This window comes from Odocoileus virginianus, chromosome 22, assembly GCF_023699985.2.
Source record: "Odocoileus virginianus isolate 20LAN1187 ecotype Illinois chromosome 22, Ovbor_1.2, whole genome shotgun sequence".
NCBI lineage: Eukaryota > Metazoa > Chordata > Mammalia > Artiodactyla > Cervidae > Odocoileus > Odocoileus virginianus.
Genome location: NC_069695.1, coordinates 245,931 through 270,479, shown reverse-complemented (window position 1 = coordinate 270,479; position 24,549 = coordinate 245,931). Strand labels below are relative to the sequence as shown.

The following is a 24,549-nucleotide window of genomic DNA, read 5'->3' as shown; positions in this document are numbered from 1 at the left end:
TGAGAGATTTCCTCTCCTCATTTTTCTCATGACTCTACCGTCGCTAGCCTTTCTTTGCAGCCAAACCTGACTGCTTTTCTCTCCTCTTTCTCTAAACATCTTCACTTTTTCAACCTTAAGAAAAAGATCTATACCAAGAGTCTATGAACTGTTCATACATGTGCGTGCGCACACACACAGACACAGGCATGCTTGCAGACATGTCCATCTGTACACCCAGTTACTCCAGTGAATAATAATAAAATAAGAACACAGCTTCCCCGGTGGCTCTGGGGTTAAGAACCCGCCTGCCAATGGCGGAGACATGGGTTCGACCCGGGATCCAGGAGGATCCCACGTGCTGCGGAGCAACTGAGCCCACGCGCCACAGCTGCCGAGCAGGTGCCTGAGAGCCCAGGGGCCCAAGAGCCCGAGAGCCGCAGCGCCCGGAGCCCGGAAGCCTGGAGCCGCGCTGCCCCTCGGGGTCCCACCGCCGGGAGGACCCGCGCCCTGCGCCCGCAGACGAGCCCTGCCCAGGGCAACCCGGGAGGGGCCCCCGGAGCACCAGAGGCTCAGCACAGGCGGGAATAAAACCATCAAGTGAAATCTAAAGACACCAGCAACCGTCTGTCAAGTGTAACAGTGTGACGAGAGGCGGGGACTGCAGGCAACAGCACGTCTGGGGAATGAGAGGCCAAATCCGGTTACAGCTGCGGCACTTTCTGGGTCAAGTGAAACTGTGCATTAGTTTTCAAACCCACAGACAGAGAAGCAGCGGCTCCTCTGGTTCCCGGTCAGCCCCTCCCCCAGCCCCCACCCCGCGGCTGTTCACCCCGGCCACGAGCTCCACTGCGGCCGCTGGACACGGTCTCCTCCCGCAAGAATCAGCCCTGGAAGCAGAAGTATCCAGAAGACCAGTGCAGCGGCAAATGGACAGGCCCTCATTTCAGGAAGTGTGCTGAGAGCTGGCGGGGTGATGTACGTGAGGACTGAAGGCGAGGCTGGCTGCGGGGGACACCGGGCCGGCCCGCTCCCGCCGTGCCCCTGGGACCTTGGGCGACTGACACTTCGTCCCCCCGAGTCACAACAGGAGGGTGAGGACGGCAAGGCTCTCGGAGCTGATGCAGGCCCACCCTGTCCTTCCAGCCTTGCCCCCACAGTCAGGCCACCCAGGCCGCCCAAACAATGTCATCAGAAGAGGCTGCGGGTGTGAGCTATCCCCAGATGAGACGCACATGGAGGGCTCCCCCGTGATCCGCTCTGCCTTGCGCTGGACCGTCACCTCTGCAGAGAAGTTGAGATCAGACTCCAGATGGGACCCAGTCCTGGCCAAACTCCTGGAGGAGCTAAGAGCATTTATATGCCGTCAGTGCCCTCTTCGAGTCAACTCTTCTCAAGCTGTTAGAAAAGCTCAAGCAAGAGCAAGCGGCTCTAACGACAATAAGGAATCCCTCGCTGGCCCCAGCACACACGCTCACGCATGCATGGGCGCGCTCGCGCGCACACACACACACACCCCCCCCCCCCCGTTTGAGATCACGGAAATCCACACCAGAAATTCTAAAATATGCTGATTCAACTTTTATACTTTCAAACATCTGGACTCTAAAAATCTTGCTTTTTTGGTACAAGAAATGGATATGGAAGCACAGTCACCTCTCAAGTTTAAACTTAATAAGGATCATTTTTTAAATTTCCCAGAGAGCCAGGGCATACCAACACTAGCATTCATGCATACCCGATCATTGATAACCCCTTAATTAGGTCACCTGTTCAACTGAACTGCAGTTCACTGATAGGATATTGAGTTATTCAAAGTCAGATTGTTTTTTATTTAAAAAAAAGAAAAGAAAAAAAAGCTCTTCAAACACCCTCTGTCCCACAGAAGAAAACATTTGTTTCTTTTGTTTTTTGGTGGCTTGTGGGATCCTGTTTCCCCAAGCAAAGATTTAACCTGAACCTTCAGCAGTGAAGGTGCAGAGTCCTAACCACTGGAAAAATTTGTTAAAAGGTACTTTTCCAGACACAGAGCCAAGAGACCAGGTCATGGTACTTCTCACTACACAGGGACCTGTGCGAAATTGTTCTGCACAAGGTACATAAAAATGGTGCAAACAGCATCATTTCTAAACAGTACAGGGTGAAGGTGGGGCCACCAGAAGTCACAAAAACCCCCAACTGCACAAAAACACACTTGGACTCACTCATTAAATGCATTCTTTAGCTTCTCAGAGGAGCCACTTGAAGGTCACCTCCACTTAAAATCCTTGGCTCAGAAGCTCCTTGTTGCTTTATGACCCAAGTCTATTAAAATTCTCAGAGTCTCTGATGATGAAAATTCCAGCCAGCTTTTTTTTTTCCTCTTCATGAGGTTGGGGGGAAGAAAACCAACACATGAGTCTATTTGAAATCATTTCATGAATTTTAATCATAGCAAATGTGTTTTAACAGTAGTCATAAAATCAACATTACCACATATACAAAGGACAAGACACCAGATTGGCATACAAAAATACCATATATTAAAATCAGGTTCATTGGAAAAACTCAGGACTTGCTAAGACACCACCTACAACAGAGACAGCAAGCAAGAATGCTTTTAAGACATTCAGACTTATAAACAGCAGCTTGATATCCCCCTTATGAAGTCAGTATTTGGCAACAATTGGACAATATTCTCTACACAGCCCAGCAGCTTGTTTATCTGTAGGGCTGTTTGGCCCTTTGAAAAAGATTCTAAAATAAATAATCCACAGAATTTTAAATGAAACACGTCAAGGACTTGAGTTAACAGCCTCTGAGCAGCGTTAATCTAGCCATTTGACTGGAGTACTAGTTATCAAGAAGGCCAGGAAACCCACCAGCGGAGTCGTACAAGTGGCCGGGCCTCAGTGTAACAGCTGCGTGGCTCACGCTGGGAGCTTGTAACCGTCCCAGGCTGAAACCAGCCTCCGGCAGCTGCCAAGGGAGCGAAACAGGAACTAGTGGTGGAATAAAAAATGCAACAAATGACCACAACCAGGAGAGAAACCGAAATGCTCTTGAATGAGCCTTCCCAATAATATTAACCTACTCAAGTCAGGTCACATCCACAGGCATGGGCACTGCATTCCACAGGTAAGAGGACATCGTTGGGGTCTGCCTGTAGTGACTGAACCACCAGCGCGAGAGCAGGCCCTGAAAGCGTATGGTGTGCCGGCTGACCCCAGGAGGGCCTCCTCGGACGCGCCCATCGGCTGAGCTCCTTCCCGTGTCCTCAGCTGACGCGTCCTGAGCTGAGTTCGGTGGCCACGCTGGAGTGACTAATTGTGCTTCGCTCAGTTAATTCCCGCTCTTCTGTTCTTTCTTCAGCTGCTTTCTGCCAGGACTGACCCTCAGCTTCTTCTTTGTTTGGGAGCTGCGGTCTCACTATGGGCTTCCTCCCTCTCTGCCGGCATCTTCTCACCTTCTGGGCGTGCCTGCCTCTCTTTCGCTACAGGCTCAAGGTCACAGCCCCACCTCCACCAAACAGGGCCTGCCTTAGAGTCCGCTCATCTCTCAGCCAGGAAAAGCCAACCGTGAGTTTTCTGCAGCACAGTGTAAGACTCCAGCTCTTGTGTCCCCCCACTTTCGAAAGAGAGATGACACGGATACCTCCACTTGTTCCCCCAAGGGGCACCTGCCTCATCAGTTTCCTCCCTTTTCCACCCATGCTCCTCCACTGCCATCATAGCCAACCTTCTGCTTCTAGATTCTCAAAATGCAGAGGTCAGATTAAAGACTGAGCTTCCCTTTGGAACACTCTTATTAGAATAATCCAGTAACACAGCCCACGGAGATCACAGAAGACCTTCACAGTGGCCACCAGCCCTGCATCCCATGATGAGCTTAGAGCCGTCTTCTAGAAGAACCAGGCCAGCTATAAGGGAACATCCCTCAGAAAAACAAAACACACATGCTGTTGTAGGCTTCAAGAGACCCCTCAGTACTTTTGCCCCAAATATTACTGATTGTCTCTAAAAAAGACTATAATATGGATAGTATCAAAAACCTTAGACTAAAATAATAAAGTCCAGCTAACGAGATGAGTGTTTTCAAGCACCGCTACATCATAAGTGGGATATAGATAGTGGGATACCCCAGGCAGTGAATCCTGAAAAAAAAAAAAATCATTGGCCCGACTGTGCAAGGAAACTTGTGCAGAAAAATGGAGCCATGTTGCAAGAGTTCAAGAATAATGGCGCTCTACTCATGACCACCTGAGCAGAGCCAAAAGTAAGTCATTTGGAAGACAGAGATTAAATGTCCCACCCACTAATGTTCTTCATATGGTAGAACTCACCTCTTCATATATAAGAAGTCTCGAGACCTTGGTTATATAGACACTCCCAAAGATAGCTGGTTTGACAAAATGGATGCAGCCTATAGCATTTGTTGAGAAATTAATACCTAAATTCAACATTATATAACCCACATTGGAAAACATCACAAACATTTTACTTGATTTTTTTAAGCTTCAGTTACAGCTAAATCATGTGCCTATATATATGTATATATTTATACCTATATGTATAGATATATATCTTTATACAGTGAATCAATTGTGTCAGCAAAGTCAATGGCTTGAAATTCTACTTACTTTTTTAGAAATGTTTCAGGTTTAACAAAATTCAGCAACTAGTCATCATCTCTTGAAATAGACTATTACTTTCAAACAGTTACTGAATTATCTTGACTGCCTCATCCTTCTCTGCAGTTCCCGTTCTGGTAAGGATTGCTTTGTGGGCAACGTTTTCCTGAGAAGGATGAAAGCGGCAAGGGGCAGCTTCTCCTTCTGGGCCGAGGATGATAGGTTAACTGACTGCTGACTCTTCTCACGTGGGAACGAGATGCTGACCAGTTGGCAGCATCATTTTTCTAAGAGAAGATAGAAATTCACACCACTGGCACCCACTGCTCTCGTACCAGTGATCTTTGGCCCTCTGATTTCCTCATGAGTCTAGAGAAGGTCTCTTATTGGGCAAAACACGTGGTCATCTTTAAGGACAGACTAAACAGTCCTGCTCATTGACAAGCTCTGAATTTAAAACAAATGCATTTGATTAACATTGTTTTGGACAATGAAAAGCAGACTGACCACTTAAGACACAGTGCAAGTTTTCAAATAAAACTACAAGAGCTCTTTAAATCAAAATCTAGACTGGAATAAATACTATCAGGAAGAGTCTGATCAATGAAAATATATCTCAAATTGAATTTTCTGCTTCCCTTTACTCACTTAAAAAGCAATCTTAGTAACTTTAATAACCTTCAGGTCTTTACATTTCATGGGCAATGTTTTTCTAATGTCAAACAAAGTGTCATTGTACAAGAATTCAAATCTTCAATTATTTCAGTGATAACGAAGAAAAAAAAAAACTAAAACAATGTCAAATCTCACTCTAAAAATAGTACCTACATTTTAGTCTGGCATCTGAAAAACGATGCCTACCTATGCCCCCCTCAAATACAAGGACGAGCTGGCAGACTTCAAGGGCAAACAAAAACACTGCCTATGAACACTGCAAAACATGCTTGCTCCTATATTTCACACCTTGCTAATGCAGTGATGGAGTCTGAGTAAGATGTTGGAAGTGAAGAGGGATTTCATTAGGCTTTTTTCTTTTTTTCTGTAACATTTACTTTTTGGCCACAAGACCCTAAACACAATTTCATGGTACAGGTCATGCAGGTCAAACATTTTACAGCTACTGTCTAACTACTTACTATTTTTGGACAATAGATTCACATGCAGCTAATGATCCCAGAAAAGGGGCTTTATCAAGCACTCTTTTAAGCTTCACTGATTTTTCCTTGGCCCAGAGTATCTAAGTAATAACCCCAAAGGGCAATCAGTGCATTTTTACTGTCATACTTGAGATCATTTATTTTTAAGCCCAGAAAAGAAAAAAAATTTTAAGCCAACTGCATGTTACTAAACCACAAACTCTTCTCCACCTTACTGTCTACTCCACTAACACCTTGATGCTAGATTCCACTGCATGACCCTCCCGGACTCCGTTGTCCAGTAATGGTACCCACTTGCCACATGTGAGTGGCATCAATTTAATTAACTTAAAATACAAAATCCAGTTCCTCATTCAGACTAATTTCATTTCAGTTGCCCAGGAACCAATGTGGTTACTGTATTGGACAGCATAACTTCTAGAACATTTCCAGCATCACAGAACATTCTACTGAGCAGCGCCAATCATGAAGATCCCAAGGGCTGGCTGCACCAGTACAAGGTTTAACCATCAAGGGAACCACTCTTAAGTCATGAGCAAGATTAAACTGAACTATATTTTTAAAGGAAATATCTTACAGGTTTCTGATCATAAAGTATGACTGGAACTGAGAACCTATTGCCTTTTCATCACAACCTATGCCCCAGGTCATTGTACAAAATTTCCCCAAAACAATGCTTTTTGATAGCATACTTGATTCTACTTAGCATATTCAGCATTCTCTTGGTTATGTCAAGATCATTAATAAAGAAAAATCCATGCTTCTTATAGTTTACTATTTACACAACACTCACTGTCCTTTACAGGTAAAGTGGGAGGCAGGGGGGAAACCAATGTTTTGCAACTCAAAAAATTCAGATCACATGGTTCTCTCTAATTGTCTGTACTCATCCCTAAATCAACCCTCCTTTCATTTCCCAGAGAGGTAGATGCTAACTAAAATGAATATATAAATCTACAAAAACAAAGACCTTAAACAATAGTTAAATTAGTAAAGGGTGGGTATTCATCCACCCTGAAAAGAGATCGTAGCCCGACAGAGATGGCAACAGGTCTAGGAAGGAGCAGGAGGAAACCGCCCTGCAAAGTCCTGGTCCCCCTTTAGCTGCAGAACAAACCGTCTTGCATCTCTGTGGGCCTGAGTGGAGTCATCTAAAAAATCAAACCACCAGAGGTTGCTTTCAGATCCGACTTTCTGTGCTTTCCGTTGTGAGTTTTTTCACTGATGTGAACTGTGAGTTCTGGCTGATGGCGTCACTGGGCTTGTGTCACATGGGGTAGACGTGTTCTCAGGGTCATGAGTAAGTGCCAGAGGCCAGAGCAGTGGATGCCAAATAACATCAAACAACACGAAGCCTATAAACATTCTATCCAGCAGGCTGAGACATCACATACATGCGCGCACGCACACTCGGCACACACAGGACCTCACACCGATAAGCAGGTACACAAATGAATGACTAGCGGCAGAACCCACTTAAACAACGGCTTTACATCAGTAAGACTCACACAAAAATCCTGATTGGAGGTGCTACTGTACCTTAAATTGTAATGTCAAGAATCTATCATAGAACCGAGTAATTTTGCACTGCTAACTGCAATTGGGATTGTTTTTCAGTAGAAAGTATGTGGACATTTGTACTCTACGGGTTTGTGCTAAGAAACACAGGGCACTGTATCATCACATATGTCAGTGTCTATATATAACCTACAGACCATGTAGAATTCTATCACACCACACTCCGGGGCTAATCATTTCATATAGGACATAAACATATGTAGATATCATTCACAAAAACAATTTGAATATGGCATGACTTAATATTGCAAGGGTAAAGTCCATTTGAAATGCAGAATCCTTAGTGCAACATTTCTGTGGGGTTTTTTTCCCAAGAGGAACAGAAATTAGGTCAGACATGCATCACGGCAGCCTGGGAGAGTTTGAGAAATTGAAACTAACCCAACAGTATATTAGGTTACATAATAGAGGATAGTATTCAGCTAATATGATACCTAAATTATTAATACCAAACAAATCCTAGATTATTTGTTGTATAATGCCCAATAGCTTACACAATAAAATGGCATTTTAACCTAATTTCTAGTTTGAGATTTCAAATACATTTCCTAAAGGGCTAATGACAAATTTGAAAGATTTGAAAAACCCGAGTTCATATTTTTATATCAGATTCTCATGTCAGTGAATATTAGCTTGGGATTCTATTCATTATATTGTCATTTTATCTCAGTTAATGCCATAACTTTTATGTGCATGTTTTGTGCTGCTTGAAGGTAAAAGTTGGCATGTAGGTAAATTAAATTATCTCAGTCTTAAGGATTATTTCTAGCCTTACTTTTTGGAGGCAGTCAAGCCTTATTTTCCTGTCCCCTGTTTTCAGGAATTCAGTGGAACACGGACATATCTGTGAATGGGGGCAGGGTGGCTTGGCATGCACCACTTGCTAATGAATTCCATAAAAGAAATGAGAACTGTAAAGCTCACAGCTATGTCTGAATGCACACATATTCAGACATAGAATGTATCATTTAAAACCAGCAGGTCTTTCTTCGCGAGCAACTGCAGGCCATTAAACATTTCAGCACATTTGCGAATTGATGGTGAGCTGGCCCACTTACACTGGGATGTGCATTGCTAGTTCACCTTGCCACACTTCTCGATAAAAACATATCTTGAAATACAAGAGAAAGTCTCACTTCTACCAACAAGAAGACACTGGAATGTGAAATGGCTTAACTCTCATGGAGCAATCTCTTTTAAGAAATAATCATGGACTGTCTTAAAACGCCAGTCCAGGTTTGTTAGCAATTACCAACACTTAGAGCTGTTGGAATACATCACAACTGGGAGAAAAGACAGAATCTTCTGCATTCTCCATTTGTGCCTTACAGAATACAGGATTGGACACATAGAAGAGGAGCAAGTGTGGAAGGGACGTGCCTGTGACACCTCGCCGGGGGGTCCAGGCGGCCTCAAGGTGGCCGCTGTTTCAGACTCTGGACTCATCCATGCCTACAGAGTCTTACTCCTGGGATTCTTCTGAAAAGATTCAAAACCTGAGGTAAATCAAATCACACACACACACAAATACACAATATTTACATTTAAAAATTCTTATTTTGTGAGATGGCTTGAGAAAAATTGGCATGTAGGTTTCCTGTGGGATTAGGCATTTCTCATTATTACTCAGTTTATTTCTCCCCGTCCGGCCTTCGGTTTAATAAACACATAGCGAGCTCTAATTACAGGGGAAGAAAAACGAAGGTACGTGACAAAACACAGCACATTGGAAACACTTGTTCAGATGTTTTCCTAAAAAGACAACTGTCCGCATAACTTATTTTAATTTGGGTGCCATTCAAAATGGTATAAAAAGTCTTAGCAACTAAACGGAGACAGGGTCTCACTTTCTCAAAAAAAGGAAAGAAAGCAGCACTGCATGTTGCGGTTGAGTTTTTTACATGGATTTTCAGGTTTAATTCTACTTGTATGCAGAGCATCTTTGTTTTAATCTACCACATTTAGAGAAGATCACATTGTATGCACTTCCAACAGTTTAACGTCTAAGCAGAATATTGTAACATGATTTGGAGAAATGATAAATTACAGTCCCTTTAATAGGTGATTATGAGGATGCATGCAACCATCTTCGAAGCCGTCACCACCAGGAATGGAGCGCTCTGCCTGCTTTCCCTTCGTGTCTGTCTTCGGGTAATCAAACGGCGGCCCAGGGCCCGGGAGCCAGCGCCAGGCCCCCGGGGTCAGCGGGCCCCCCGCCTTCTCACCACGATCCCCCACCAACAGCTGCTCAGCCCCGAGTGGGCGCCCACGAGCCTTGCCCGCAGCCCCTTCAGCCGCAGGATATCACAGTGAAGCGCTTAGAAATGCAGGACATGTTGTGAAGCACGATGCCGAGGAGGAAGACCAGGACGCAGGCCACCAGGATGACGGTGCACACCCCGGACCAGGTGGAGCTCTTGGCCGCGCCCCGCCGCTCCGGCTCCGCGGCCGCCGCGTCGCCCGGGGCCGCGGGCTGCAGGGGCTGCTGTTCGGCCGCGGGGACGCTCACCGCGGCCACCGCCTTCGGCTGGCCCCCGGGCAGCAGGCGGCAGCCCGCGTCGCCGGGCAGCAGCGCGCGCTCCTTGGAGACGGGCAGGGGCAGCATGTGGCACCCGGTGCTCGGGAGTCTGATGAAGACGGGCGTGTGCTCGGAGGCGTGCGGGATGGCGATGACGCCCAGCACCTCGGGGTCGTCGGGCAGCTGCGACACGGAGAAGCCCGGAGGCAGCCGGGTCGTGCCGCGGCACCAGGGGCAGCGCACGTCCTTCTGGCTCGTCCGCATCTGCTGCAGGCAGACGGAGCAGCAGGTGTGCCTGCAGTCCAGCAGCTTGGGCCTCCGCCGCGGGCTGTAGTAATTGAAGCAGATCTGACACTCCAGCAGCGAGTCCTGCGACAGCGTCTCCATGCTGAGTGCCGGCGCGAGGGCCGGGCCGGGCCGGGTCAGAGTCCGCCGCTCCGCCCGCTTCCTCCGGCGGGGCTCGCCGCGGTCGCCAGGGGGTGGGGGCGCTCACAGCCTTCCAGCATCCTCAGGCGTGCGCATTTCTGAAGGAGACAGAAACGCACACAAAGTGAATTACTTCCAACAGGCCGAGATGGATGTATTCCACTGCTCCAAAGTCCGGATGTCACGATATATGGGTACAAGTTTCCCGCTCCTGAGACTGGAAGAGTCCCGGGATGTCCAGCGGACAGTGAGTGAGCGAGGCCTCTCCTCGAATACTTTTCTTATTTCTAAAGAAACAAGTATCTCTACAGGGTATGCAATGCCCCCCAAATGTTCTACAGCGGGAGCCTGCTGTTTCTGTTTTATTGTTCTTAACTGTTCTTCTAAATACACTGCAGAAACTCATTTCCAATAAGCTTCTAGCATTTCCTAAATTTCTTTCCTTTGCACCTGGGACCTTCTTTTCCTGACTCTGCTCACCATCCTGTAAGTGCTCACTGCCAGATACAGGCACCTCTAGAAATCCAGGTACATCATGTAGCCAGTTCACCCCATGGCTCTGTGTTAGGACTATTCCTCTCTCACAGGTAATTAACACGGCGCCATCGAAGAAGCACACTCAGGCATCGCTTATCTTTTCCCCCAAATCTCCTGAACCAAGGCAGTTTTTGTCAAATGGCTTTAAAAAGAATCAAAAAGCAAAACAAACAACTGCCAAATAACAACAATGAATCTTTAGACGGGAGGGGTCACAAAAATACCCAGGATCACGAGTATGTTTCAGTCAATTCTTTTAATTTCATGATTATTTGGGGCTGCATCAACAGGACCAAGAGCCAATACCATTAATTCACTGATTATAATCAAGTATTATTGTCAAAGAAAACCGGCAAGCAGCCTTCACCAAAAAAAAAAAAAAAAAACCAGAAGAATGTTAGCCTTCTGGTATTGACAGGAGGCAGGATAACATAGTTCAGCTCAACTGGAGTTTAAAGAATCCATCAAATGCTTTAATAAAGGCTGCCCAACACCATTTCCTATTGAAAGCATCCAAATTATGTGTTCTGAATGGAACCATGATGACTCTGGAAAAAACTATTCAACCATTGTTGTAGAAATAATTGCTAGTCCTAGAACCCCACCTACACCCAGAAGCAGGAGCTAATAATACAGATAACCTCCTTCACAATTTTCTTAAAAAGAGAAACTTCTTTTTCTTTCTGATTTCCTTTGTGCGATTATGAATACACCCCTCTGCGGTGATTAAGATTTAAGATCAAAATCAAAATGTAGAAAAAGTTTAAAGTCAGAAATAATCACTGATAAAAATTAATGCTGACAATCAAAAAAGAAATATTTTAAAATATTTTGCTGTAGTAAGAGGACTTAAATTATTGAAAATAAAATATAGTAACATAGAATTCAGAAAGCGCATATTATAATCAACTGCTCATCTATCTACTATTTCAAGAAACAGTTGTGGAATAATTGAAAATTTCTAAGTGTAGAACTTAAAATGTTCTCACCAAAAGAAAAAAAAAAAGATTAAGATGTGATATGATGGATGTGTTAATCAATGAGATGTGGGGAGTCCTTTCACAATGCATACTTATTTCCATACTTTAAAGTGTCCATCTTAAATGTCTTACAATCTATTTTGTTAATTATACCTCAATAAAGTTGAAATAAGAAATAAAAATAAAAAATAAATATCTACTGAGTATCTATGATGCAAAAAGCACAATACTAGCCATGGTAGATTATTAAGATGAATCAGACCCAAATACCACTCCTAAGCTGTGATTCATGGGGTCGCAAAGGGTCGGACACGACTGAGCGACTGAACTGAACTGAACTGAACTGAAGCTATTTAAAGTTAGGCAAGAATGAACTCATGAACGTATTTTCTCTTCCATTCATTTATTCATTCAAATTCTCACTGAATATTTGCCATGTGTCAAGCATTATGGTAGTTATTACTGTCCCTTGTAGCAAAGAGCTTGTCACCATCCATAAGAAACTCACAGCCTAGATGTACTTAAACAGCTATGCAAGTAAATAGTTGTAACATAAATACAGTGATGCTTGCCTTACTGGAGCTGGATGGAGCATCAGAGGCCCAGTGAAGAGTCTGGATTATGGAGAGGATTTAGACAGGGAAAATGAGGGGCAGGGTACTTTCAGGTTCAGAAATCAGCAGAGCAAAGGAAAGGGGTGAGCAATTACAGTTACCTTTATACTCTAGCTGTGACACTGGCTAGGTTTTTTTCTAACACAAGAGTAACCTTCAGATGCCATCTCTAAGAAAGAGCTTCACAGTTTTAGCCTAGACATTTGGGTCTTTGATACAGACACCTTTTATTTTTTTTTATTTTAATTTTTTAAAGCCTTTATTGAATGTGTCACAGTACTGCTTCTGTTTTTGGTTTCTTGGCTGCAAGGCATGTGGCTCTTAGCTCCCTGACCAGGGATTGAACCCACACCCTTTGCATTGGAAGGTGAAATCCTAATCACTGGACCACCAGGGAGTCCCCGGAAGCCTTTTAAAGGAACAAAATTCACACAGAACCTGCAGGCACCCTCCCGGGCCACAGACCCCAGACCACAAGCTGTGGACACCCCCGAGTGCCAAGGACGCGGGATTCATCAGGGAACCACAGTCAGGATAGACGGGAAAGACTTGCTGGGAAGCTACTGTAATATTAGACAAGAGATGAGGACTGTGTGTGTGCCTGTGTGCGTGCGTGCGTGCGTGTGCGTGTGCGTGTCTGAAGTCAACAGTGGTGATGAGGATGCAGAGGTCAAAAGTGCTGACAGCTCCTAGAGCAGTCGAGTGGGGTCTGGCCACGCTGACAACGGGATTGTACGGGGAAGAGGCCAAGGCCCAGTGAGAGGAGGGTGAGACAGGCGCCCGAGAAGAGGCAAGGTGAAGAGAAACACGAGGCTTCCTGTTCGGGCTCCATTTGACGTGCTGGGAGGGGATAAGAAAGAGTTACTCAGGAAGACGTTAAAGAATCAAAAGGAAGCTGAAGGCGTGGGTCTGATATCGTAGAGCAAAGTCGGGACCGGGCCTGAGAGAGCGAGATGGCGCCTCCGGAGAGCAGATCAGCCAGCGGCAGACGCCCAGCCCGCAGCCCGCGCAGGGCGCACTCGCCATCAAGCCTGGCTGGACGGAAGAACGGGGGCCGCGTAGGACGCCCAGGGGCCCCTCCCAGCACGGCCCTCAGATGGAAACGGCCCAGGCGGCCCGAGACCGTGAGGAGTGTCTGAGAGCTCGGCGGCTAGTCAATCCTGACGCTGCGGCCCCACGGACACAGCCTGCCGGGCTCCTCTGTGCACGGGATTCTCCAGGCAAGGGGGCTGGAGGGGCTGCCAGGCCCTTCTCCAGGGGATCTTCCCGACCCAGGGGCAGAAACTGGGTGTCCTGCACTGCAGGCAGACTCTTTACTGTCTGAGCCACCGGGACATATATATATATATATGTAGGTATGTATATGCATATATATATATATATATATATATACACACACACACACACGCTCACACACATACACACACACACACACACGCTCACACACACACTCACACACGTGGCTGCAGGTTCGCGGCGGAAGGGCGCGTTCAGGCACAGCCAGGCAGGGAAGGACTAAGGGAGCCCTGGCGCTGACGCCTCCTTCCCTCCACCGTGGACCCGCCAGGCGCGGCGCGATCTGCCCAGGGCGCTCCTGGCCCCCGAAGGACGGCTGTGAGCGCAGCCCAGGAGCAGGAAGGCGCGCAGTCCCCTGGCCCTGCTCCAAGACCTGCCACACCACCCTTTTTCAACAAAACCAACATGCACTTTATTCATGAATTTATGTTCCAAGTAATGTTCACTTAATTGATGTCGAGCTCCCTTAAAATTAGATTATACGACTCAATTTCCAACATATCCAAGTTAAAATTTCCAACTTTATCCCAGAGTAGGCCTTAAAACATAGGCCGAACACAAAATCAGAGGGGAAGACAGTTCCTCCCCTCTCTGCTCAGCTATTCAGGTAATTCTGACGACAGGACAGCCCCTTGATTTATACGCTGATCTGTTCTATGTGAAGCCAGCCCATACTGAATTCCAGTTTATTTCCTGTCTCATAATTAGTAATGATGATGATTAGTTAGGTAAAGAGAAGAAGATTTATGAGGCTCTGGACCAAAGCTAATGATGAATCATTCTTTCTCCCTTTCATCTCCCTTTCATCCTTTCATAAACCCAAAAGATATGAGTCAACTATAGAAAAAATAAGGTCCACATAAGCTATAAAAGAAACCCAAAATTCCCAAGCGCAGGATACACCAGCACACACTGGCAACCTGTCTTTGCCATTCTTACAGGAGGAAGACGTGATACTCCAAGTAAATACTCAGACTCCAAAGGAAAGTGTATTTTGGTAGAATGCATAAAAACAGGTGTAAACTGAAATACACTGGAACAATTTTTAAACGTCAGTACAGTTTATTGTGAAAGAACATAAAGATTAAAAAAAAAAAAAGAGAGGGAGGAGCCAAGATGGCGGAGGAATAGGACGGAGAGATCACTTTCTCTCCTACAAATTCATCAAAAGAACATTTGAATGCTGAGCAAATTTCACAAAAGAACTTCTGATCGCTAGCAGAGGACATCAGGCGCCCAGAAAAGCAGCCCATTGTCTTCGAAGGGAGGTAGGACAAAATATAAACGACAATAAGGGAGTCGAAAGAGCTACGGACGGAGACCCGTCCCGGGAAGGGAGTCTTAATAGAGGAAGTTTCCAATCACCAGGAAACCCTCTCACTGGCGGGACTGGGGGAAGTTTTCGGCACTGTAACTGGGAGGAAAAATTAAACAAGGCCCACAGATTACGTGCCTAAAAGCAACTCCCAGCAGAAAAGTACCCCAGACGCCCGTACCCGCCAGCAACAAGCGGGGCGGAACGGAGAGGAGCGGGCGGCATTGCTTGGGGTGAGGTCCGGCCCGAAGACCCTGAGAGCAATCGGAGGGGGCTTTTTTGAACTGTGGGATAGCAAGGGACAAAATTAACCGGCCCGAACACACTGCCGGCGGTTCGCAAAACAAAGGGACTGAGAATCTCCAGAGAAGAGCCGGCCCATCCCCGCTGGAGGTAGGAGGCAGGGGGTAGGGGAAAAGGGCAAACTCAGCCCCTGAGAAGCCACCCCCTCCCACACTGCAAACAGGCCTCCGGGTTCTAGCTAAAGACTTCCTGAGACCCGACTGGCGGTGCGTGCTGGGGCCGCGGAGGGAAAAAGCGCGCCGTACCCGGGGAGAGTGCGCCCAAGCCTCTGGCTGCCTGGGTCGCTCGACGCGGAGGGAAAAGGCGTGCTGCACCCGGGAGAATACGCCCAAGCCTCTGGCTGCCTGAACCGCTCAGGCCGGGGAAGGCACAAAACGCAGGAGCAACCGAATCTGTGCTTTTGTGGAGTACCCGAAGGCTGGAACCGCACTCAACGCAGGGCCCGCTCCATGTGGAGCAGCCGCGAGCCTGAGCAGTGTAGACGGGGAAAGCACAGACACCCGTGAGCGGGGCAAACCCAGTGTGGCCGGAACACGGTGAGCGCTATCCACACAGAGCGGTATCTGTCTGCAGCGCCCCGCCCTCCCCGTAGCAGGACTGAACTGAACTAGAGATAAGAGATCACCTCCGCCCGCCTGTGTCAGGGCGGAAATTAGACACCAAAGAGACAGCAAACAGAAGCCAAATAAACAAAGGGAACCGCTTCAGAAAGGACCGGTGCAACAGATTAAAATCCCTGAAGGTAACACCGGCTACAAGGGAAGGGGCCTACAGATATCGAGAAGTGTAAGCTGGAAAGAGGAGCTATCTGAAATTGAACTGAACCTACGCTGACCGCAACAACCTCAGAGAAATTCCTAGATATATATGTACATCTTTTTTTAATTAAAAAAAAAAAAAAAAATTTTTTTTTCCTTTCCCTTTTTTTTTTTTTTTAAATTTTTTATTTTTTCTCTTTCATTTTCTTTTATAATTCCCTATTACTCCCCCATTACTCCTCAACTTTCATTTTCATATATATTTTTACGATTTTTTTATTTGGGGAAAAAAAAAATTTTTTTTTCTTTTCTTTTTTTTTTTTTTTTTTTCTTTTTCTTGTTTTTCTCTCCTATTTCCTTTTAGAGTCCTCTAATACTCCTCTATTATTCCTTAACTTTCATTTTCATTTCACTATAGCCACACCAAAAAAAAAAAAAGAGAGAGAGAGAGAAACCCTATTTTTAAACTGAACTTCATATACAGTTCTAAATTTTTTTGTGTTTTTGTTTTTAAATATTGTACTTCAAAGAGTCTAACCTCTACACTAGATTTTCAATCTTTGTTATTCTCCCTCAGAACACCTCTACTTCCTCCATTCCCCTTCTCTTCCCAATCCAACTCTGTGAATCTTTGTGGGTGTCTGGGCTACAGAGAACACTTTGGGAACAGATAACTGCGTAGATCTGTCTCTCTCCTCTTGAGTCCCCTTTTTCTCCTCCTGCTCACCTCTATCTCCTTCCTCCCTCTCCTATTCTTCATGTAACTCTGTGAACCTCTCTGGTTGTCTCTCACGGTGGAGAATCTTTTCACCATTAACCTAGAAGTTTTATTATCAGTACTGTATAGTTGGAGAAGCCTTGAGACTATTAGAAGAATAAAACTGAAATCCAGAGGCAGGAGAATTGAGCCCAAATCCTGAGAAAACCAGAAAACTCCTGACCACACGGAACATTAAGGAATAAGAGACCATCCCAAAGCTTCCATACCTACACCAAAACCAACCACCACCCAAGAGCTAATAAGCTCCAGTACAAGACATACCACGCAAATTCTTTAGCAACGCAGGAACATAGTCCTGAGTGTCAACATACAGGCTCTCCAAGTCACACCTAACACAGAGACCCACCGCAAAGCTCATTACTGGACACTCCATTGCACTCCAGAGAGAAGAAATCCAATTCCACGCACCAGAACGCTGACACAAGCTTCCCTAACCAGGAAACCTTGACAAACCAATCGTCCAACCCCACCCACTGGGTGAAACCTCCACAATAAAAAAGAACCTCAGACCACAAGAATACAGAAAGCCCACTCCAGACACAGCAATCTAAACATGATGAAAAGGCAGAGAAATACCCAACAGCTAAAGGAACATGAAAAAAGCCCACCAAGTCAAACAAAAGAGGAGGAAATAGGGAATCTACCTGAAAAAGAATTTAGAATAATGATAATAAAAATGATCCAAAATCTTGAAAACAAAATGGAGTTACAAATAAATAGCCTGGAGACAAAGATTGAGAAGATGCAAGAAATGTTTAACAAGGACCTAGAAGAAATAAAAAAAAATCAATTAAAAATTAATAATGAAATAAATGAGATCAAAAACACTCTGGAGGGAACCATGAGTAGAATAACAGAGGCAGAAGATAGGATAAGTGACTTAGAAGATAAAATGGTGGAAATAAATGAAGCAGAGAGGAAAAAAGAAAAAAGAATAAAAAAAAATGAGGACAACCTCAGGGACCTCTGGGACTATGTGAAACGCCCCAACATTCGAATCATAGGAGTCCCAGAAGAAGAAGACAAAAAGAAAGGCCATGAGAAGATACTCGAGGAGATAATTGCTGAAAACTTCCCTAAAATGGGGAAGGAAATAGCCAACCAAGTTCAAGAAACCCAGAGAGTCCCAAACAGGATAAACCCAAGGCGAAACACCCCAAGACACATATTAATCAAATTAACAAAGATCAAACACAAAGAACAAATATTAAAAGCAGCAAGGGAGAAACAACAAATAACACACAAAGGGATTCCCATAAGGATAACAGCTGATCTATCAATAGAAACCCTTCAGGCCAGAAGGGAATGGCAGGACATACTTAAAGTAATGAAAGAAAATAACCTACAACCTAGATTACTCTACCCAGCAAGGATCTCATTCAGATATGAAGGAGAACTCAAAAGCTTTACAGACAAGCAAAAGCTGAGAGAATTCACCACCACCAAACCAGCTCTTCAACAAATACTAAAGGATCTTCTCTAGACAGGAAACGCAGAAAGGTGGTATAAAAGTGAACCCCAAACAACAAAATAAATGGCAACGGGACCATACCTATCAATAATTACCTTAAATGTAAATGGGTTGAATGCCCCAACCAAAAGACAAAGGCTGGCTGAATGGATACAAAAGCAAGACCCCTATATATGCTGTCTACAAGAGACCCACCTCAAAGCAAGGGACACATACAGACTAAAAGTGAAGGGCTGGAAAAAAATATTCCACGCAAACGGAGACCAAAAGAAAGCAGGAGTCGCAATACTCATATCAGATAAAATAGACTTTCAAATTAAGTCTGTGAAAAGAGACAAAGATGGACACTACATAATGATCAAAGGATCAATCCAAGAAGATATAACAATTATAAATATATATGCACCCAACATAGGAGCACCGCAATATGTAAGGCAAACGCTAATGAGTATGAAAGAGGAAATTAATAGTAACACAATAATAGTAGGAGACTTTAATACCCCACTCACAACTATGGATAGATCAACTAAACAGAAAATGAACAAGGAAACACAAACTTTAACGGACACAATGGACCAGCTAGACCTAATTGACATCTATAGGACGTTTCACCCCAAAACAATCAACTTCACCTTTTTCTCAAGTGCACACGGAACCTTCTCCAGAATAGATCACATCCTGGGCCATAAATCTAGTCTTGGTAAATTCAAAAAGACTGAAATCATTCCAGTCATCTTTTCTGACCACAGTGCAGTAAGATTAGATCTCAATTACAGGAAAAAAATTATTAAAAATTCAAACATATGGAGGCTAAACAACACGCTTCTGAATAACCAACAAATCATAGAAGAAATCAAAAAAGAAATCAAAATATGCATAGAAATGAATGAAAATGATAACACAACAACCCAAAACCTATGGGACACTGTAAAAGCAGTGCTAAGGGGAAGATTCATAGCATTACAGGCCTACATCAAGAAACAAGAAAAAAGTCAAATAAATAACCTAACTCTACACCTAAAGCAACTAGAGGAAGAAGAAATGAAGAACCCCAGGGTTAGTAGAAGGAAAGAAATCTTAAAAATTAGGGCAGAAATAAATGCAAAAGAAACTAAAGAGACCATAGCAAAAATTAACAAAGCTAAAAGCTGGTTTTTTGAAAAAATTAACAAAATTGACAAACCATTAGCAAGACTCATTAAGAAACAAAGGGAGAAGAACCAAATTAACAAAATTAGAAATGAAAATGGAGAGATCACAACAGACAACACTGAAATACAAAGGATCATAAGAGACTACTACCAGCAGCTCTATGCCAATAAAATGGACAACTTGGAAGAAATGGACAAGTTCTTAGAGAAGTATAACTTTCCAAAACTGAACCAGGAAGAAATAGAAGATCTTAACAAAACCATCACAAGCAAGGAAATCGAAACTGTAATCAGAAATCTTCCAGCAAACAAAAGCCCAGGACCAGATGGCTTCACAGCTGAATTCTACCAAAAATTTAGAGAAGAGCTAACACCTATCTTACTCAAACTCTTCCAGAAAATTGCAGAAGAAGGTAGACTTCCAAACTCATTCTATGAGGCCACCATCACCCTAATTCCAAAACCAGACAAAGATGCCACAAAAAAAGAAAACTACAGGCCAATATCGCTGATGAACATAGATGCAAAAATCCTTAACAAAATTCTAGCAAACAGAATCCAACAACATATTAAAAAAATCATTCATCATGACCAAGTGGGCTTTATCCCAGGAATGCAAGGATTCTTTAATATCCGCAAATCAATCAATGTAATACACCACATTAACAAATTGAAAGATAAAAACCATATGATTATCTCAATAGATGCAGAAAAAGCCTTTGACAAAATTCAACATCCATTTATGATTAAAACTCTCCAGAAAGCAGGAATAGAAGGAACATACCTCAACATAATAAAAGCTATATATGACAAACCCACAGCAAGCATCACCCTCAACGGTGAAAAATTGAAAGCATTTCCCCTGAAATCAGGAACAAGACAAGGGTGCCCACTCTCACCACTACTGTTCAACATAGTTTTGGAAGTTTTGGCCACAGCAATCAGGGCAGAAAAAGAAGTAAAAGGAATCCAGATAGGAAAAGAAGAAGTGAAACTCTCGCTGTTTGCAGATGACATGATCCTCTACATAGAAAACCCTAAAGACTCTACCAGAAAATTACTAGAGCTAATCAACGAATACAGTCAAGTTGCAGGATATAAAATTAACACACAGAAATCTCTTGCATTCCTATACACTAACAATGAGAAAACAGAAAGAGAAATTAAGGAAACAATACCATTCACCATTGCAACAAAAAGAATAAAATACTTAGGAGTATATCTACCTAAAGAAACAAAAGACCTATACATAGAAAACTATAAAACACTGATGAAAGAAATCAAAGAGGACACAAATAGATGGAGAAATATACCATGTTCATGGATTGGAAGAATCAATATTGTCAAAATGGCTATACTACCCAAAGTAATCTATAGATTCAATGCAATCCCTATCAAACTACCAACAGTATTTTTCACAGAACTAGAACAAATAATTTCACAATTTGTATGGAAATACAAAAAACCTCGAATAGCCAAAGTAATCCTGAGAAAGAAGAATGGAACTGGAGGAATCAATCTGCCTGACTTCAGACTCTACTACAAAGCCACAGTCATCAAGACAGTATGGTACTGGCACAAAGACAGAAATATAGATCAATGGAACAGAATAGAAAGCCCAGAGATAAATCCACGAACCTATGGTCACCTTATCTTCGACAAAGGAGGCAAGGATATACAATGGAAAAAAGATAACCTCTTTAACAAGTGGTGCTGGGAAAACTGGTCAACCACCTGTAAAAGAATGAAACTAGAACACTTTCTAACACCATACACAAAAATAAACTCAAAATGGATTAAAGATCTAAATGTAAGACCAGAAACTATCAAACTCCTAGAGGAGAACATAGGCAAAACACTCTCCGACATAAATCACAGCAGGATCCTCTATGACCCACATCCCAGAATTTCAGAAATAAAAGCAAAAATAAACAAATGGGACCTAATGAAACTTAAAAGCTTTTGCACAACAAAGGAAACTATAAGCAAGGTGAAAAGACAGCCCTCAGATTGGGAGAAAATAATAGCAAATGAAGCAACAGACAAAGGATTAATCTCAAAAATATACAAGCAACTCCTCCAGCTCAACTCCAGAAAAATAAATGACCCAATCAAAAAATGGGCCAAAGAACTCAACAGACATTTCTCCAAGGAGGACATACAGATGGCTAACAAGCACATGAAAAGATGCTCAACATCACTCATTATCAGAGAAATGCAAATCAAAACCACAATGAGGTACCATTATACACCAGTCAGGATGGCTGCTATCCAAAAGTCTACAAGCAATAAATGCTGGAGAGGGTGTGGAGAAAAGGGAACCCTCTTACACTGTTGGTGGGAATGCAAATTAGTACAGCCACTATGGAAAACAGTGTGGAGATTTCTTAAAAAGCTGGAAATAGAACTGCCATATGACCCAGCAATCCCACTTCTGGGCATACACACCAAGGAAACCAGATCTGAAAGAGACACGTGCACCCCAATGTTCATCGCAGCACTGTTTATAATAGCCAGGACATGGAAGCAACCCAGATGCCCATCAGCAGACGAATGGATGAGGAAGCTGTGGTACATATACACCATGGAATATTACTCAGCCATTAAAAAGAATTCATTTGAATCACTTCTAATGAGATGGATGAAACTGGAGCCCATTATACAGAGCGAAGTAAGCCAGAAAGATAAAGACCATTACAGTATACTAACACATATATATGGACTTTAGAAAGATGGTAACGATAACCCTATATGCAAAACAGAAAAAGAGACTCAGATGTATGGAACAGACTTGTGGACTCTGGGAGAAGGCGAGGGTGGGATGTTTCAGGAGAACAGCATTGAAACATGTGTATTATCTAGGGTGAAACGGATAACCAGCTCATGTTGGGTACATGAGACTAGTGCTCGGGCCTGGTGCACTGGGAAGACCCAGAGGGATCGGGTGGAGAGGGAGGTGGGAGGGGGGACTGGGATGGGGAATACATGTAAATCCATGGCTAATTCAAATCAATGTACAACAAAAACTACTGTAATGATGTAAAGTAATTAGCCTCCAACTAATAAAAATTAAAAAAAAAAAAAAAAAAAGAAACCAACCAGACAGACCACAAAAAGAGGAATAGCAGTTAAGGGAGGGCCTTCTCAAACTAATATGGCTTACAACATATGGTCAAACATATCTTCATGAAACAGTAGTTTTGGCACTTCCCTGGCAGTCCCGGGGCTGGGGCTTTGCTTCCACTACAGGGGGCATAGGTTCAATCCCTGGTCAGGGAACTAAGATCCCTGTGTGTCGCACAGAGCAGCCGACAAAAAAAAGTATATACCTTAATTTAAAAATACTTAAAAACAGTTTCATAAATAATGTCAATTACACAATACACAAATAAAAGGCCCTGAATCATCACTGAACTCAATGCTAATTCATGCCTTGGATTTAAAACAGTTTAAAAAGCTGAGATGTGTATGAAAGGAGGAAGGTGTGAGTTGGAGGGAAAATGACATTCCGTGCTCTACAAAACCAGTACATTTTCACAAAATAAAATTTCTTCTTGTTAAAAAACTACATAATTTTAAGCATCTTTATTAAAGTGTGGGTGTGATCAAGTCCTCCCATGAATTTAGTGGGTGGTAAAAAGCAAAGGTCTTCAACACTGAATTTTTAAAGTTCAGTTGCTTTCAGAAGTCCAGGCACATAAAGATAAAAAGCTGATAAAATATATCCAGTCATCCCTCGGTGTCTGTGGGGGCCTGGTTCCAGAATCCCCTCTAGGATAGCAAAATCCAAGAATGAAAAAAAAAAATCCAAGAATGTTCAAGCTCCTTATTTAAAATGGCCTAGGATGCTGGCCCTCTGTATCCTCAGATGTGCAGCCCTCAAACATTGAACTCTAGGATATGGAAGCCGCCAACCACAATCCAGGTAGTTTTACCCTGTTTATACTTCCACGATTCTTCACACACTGTGACTTAGGTTTGCGACTGTGACATCAAGTATGAAGCCTCTCCCCAGCACTGTGATGTGAGCTGATACCAATTACATCTGACCGACTTTGAATGGTTCCATTTGTTGGTCCACATGAGGATCTTAAATTCAATGGTCACACTGAAAAAAATCTCGAAGTCAGAGATGAAGCTAGTTACTATACGCTTTTCTTACTCTCTTAAAGTAGCATGTCTTTTTGATACAGGTCATTTACTTATTCAAGAAAATGTAAATATTTGAAATGAGATTAGAGAAAATAATTACAATTCCATTTAACCTGGCATTTCAGCTGGCAAGACCATGTAGTTATACTGGATGTTGGCAAACACTCTGATTAATGGCAGGAATGGGCATGGCTTGGCAGTGACAGGTGTGTGGCTGACATTTGGTCCTCTGGTAGCAGAGAGCAACCCTTTCAGGACACAATTGCCTAAAGCGTGTAAAGTCCAACTGGTGTAACAACTGCCTGTTTTCAGGGAGAAGGCAGTGGACCCCAGGGCTCCGACAAACCTCCAGTGAGAACTCTATCAGCCCAAGCTTTAAAGGAAAGCTGTCCTGTTTCCTCCCATGAGCATCATGGTTGGCAGTATCTGATGATACAGAAAACCGGGAGGGTGAGAATGGTTACTCCAAAGTCCTGAGCAGGGCTGCCCCTGGCAGTTCAGTGGTTAAGACTCTGAACTTCCACTGTAGGGGGCACAGGTTCAATCCCTGGTCAGGGAACTCTGATCTCACAAAACAACGCGGTGTGGCCAAAAAACAAGTCCCCCGTACCAGGGGGTACGGGGCAAGGGATGGTGCCGGGGCTGGAGGCAGATCGGCCCCAGTAGCAGAGGCAGGTGGGGAGGACGGAGGTCACTGGCTAAACGGGCAGAGCAGCAGACCCACCAGAAGGCAGTGGCCACCTTGGGACTCGCGCACGGCAGTGGGACTAGTCTTGCCAGCACTGCTCGTGGGGTAACCACCCGGGCGGGGGGCACGGCCACGGCCGAGGTGCCGCGCCCTCCACGTGCCAAAGCTTCAGCTGCAAAAATGCAACTACCCAAGCAGCTGAAACAGAACCACAGCCTCCAGAGATGTATTTACTC

The 24,549-nt window shown here is 44.0% G+C and overlaps 1 protein-coding gene across 12 annotated transcripts in view; it reads right to left on the bottom strand.

The window, feature by feature from the left end:
• Positions 1 to 2,382: 2,382 nt before the first annotated feature.
• The window catches only part of RNF152 (ring finger protein 152), an 84,027-nt gene continuing 61,860 nt past the window's right edge, over positions 2,383 to 24,549 (bottom strand). For 8 of the 12 annotated variants that reach the window (XM_070452427.1, XM_070452429.1, XM_070452430.1 and 5 more), the window contains one exon: positions 2,383 to 10,365. In XM_070452427.1, coding sequence (XP_070308528.1) covers positions 9,614 to 10,228 — 615 coding nt within the window. In that variant the 5' untranslated portion in view covers positions 10,229 to 10,365 and the 3' untranslated portion in view covers positions 2,383 to 9,613. Of the gene's footprint in view, positions 10,366 to 22,147; positions 23,593 to 24,549 lie in introns of those variants that run through there. The other 4 variants (XR_011482617.1, XR_011482615.1, XR_011482616.1 and 1 more) reach the window with 4 other exon arrangements.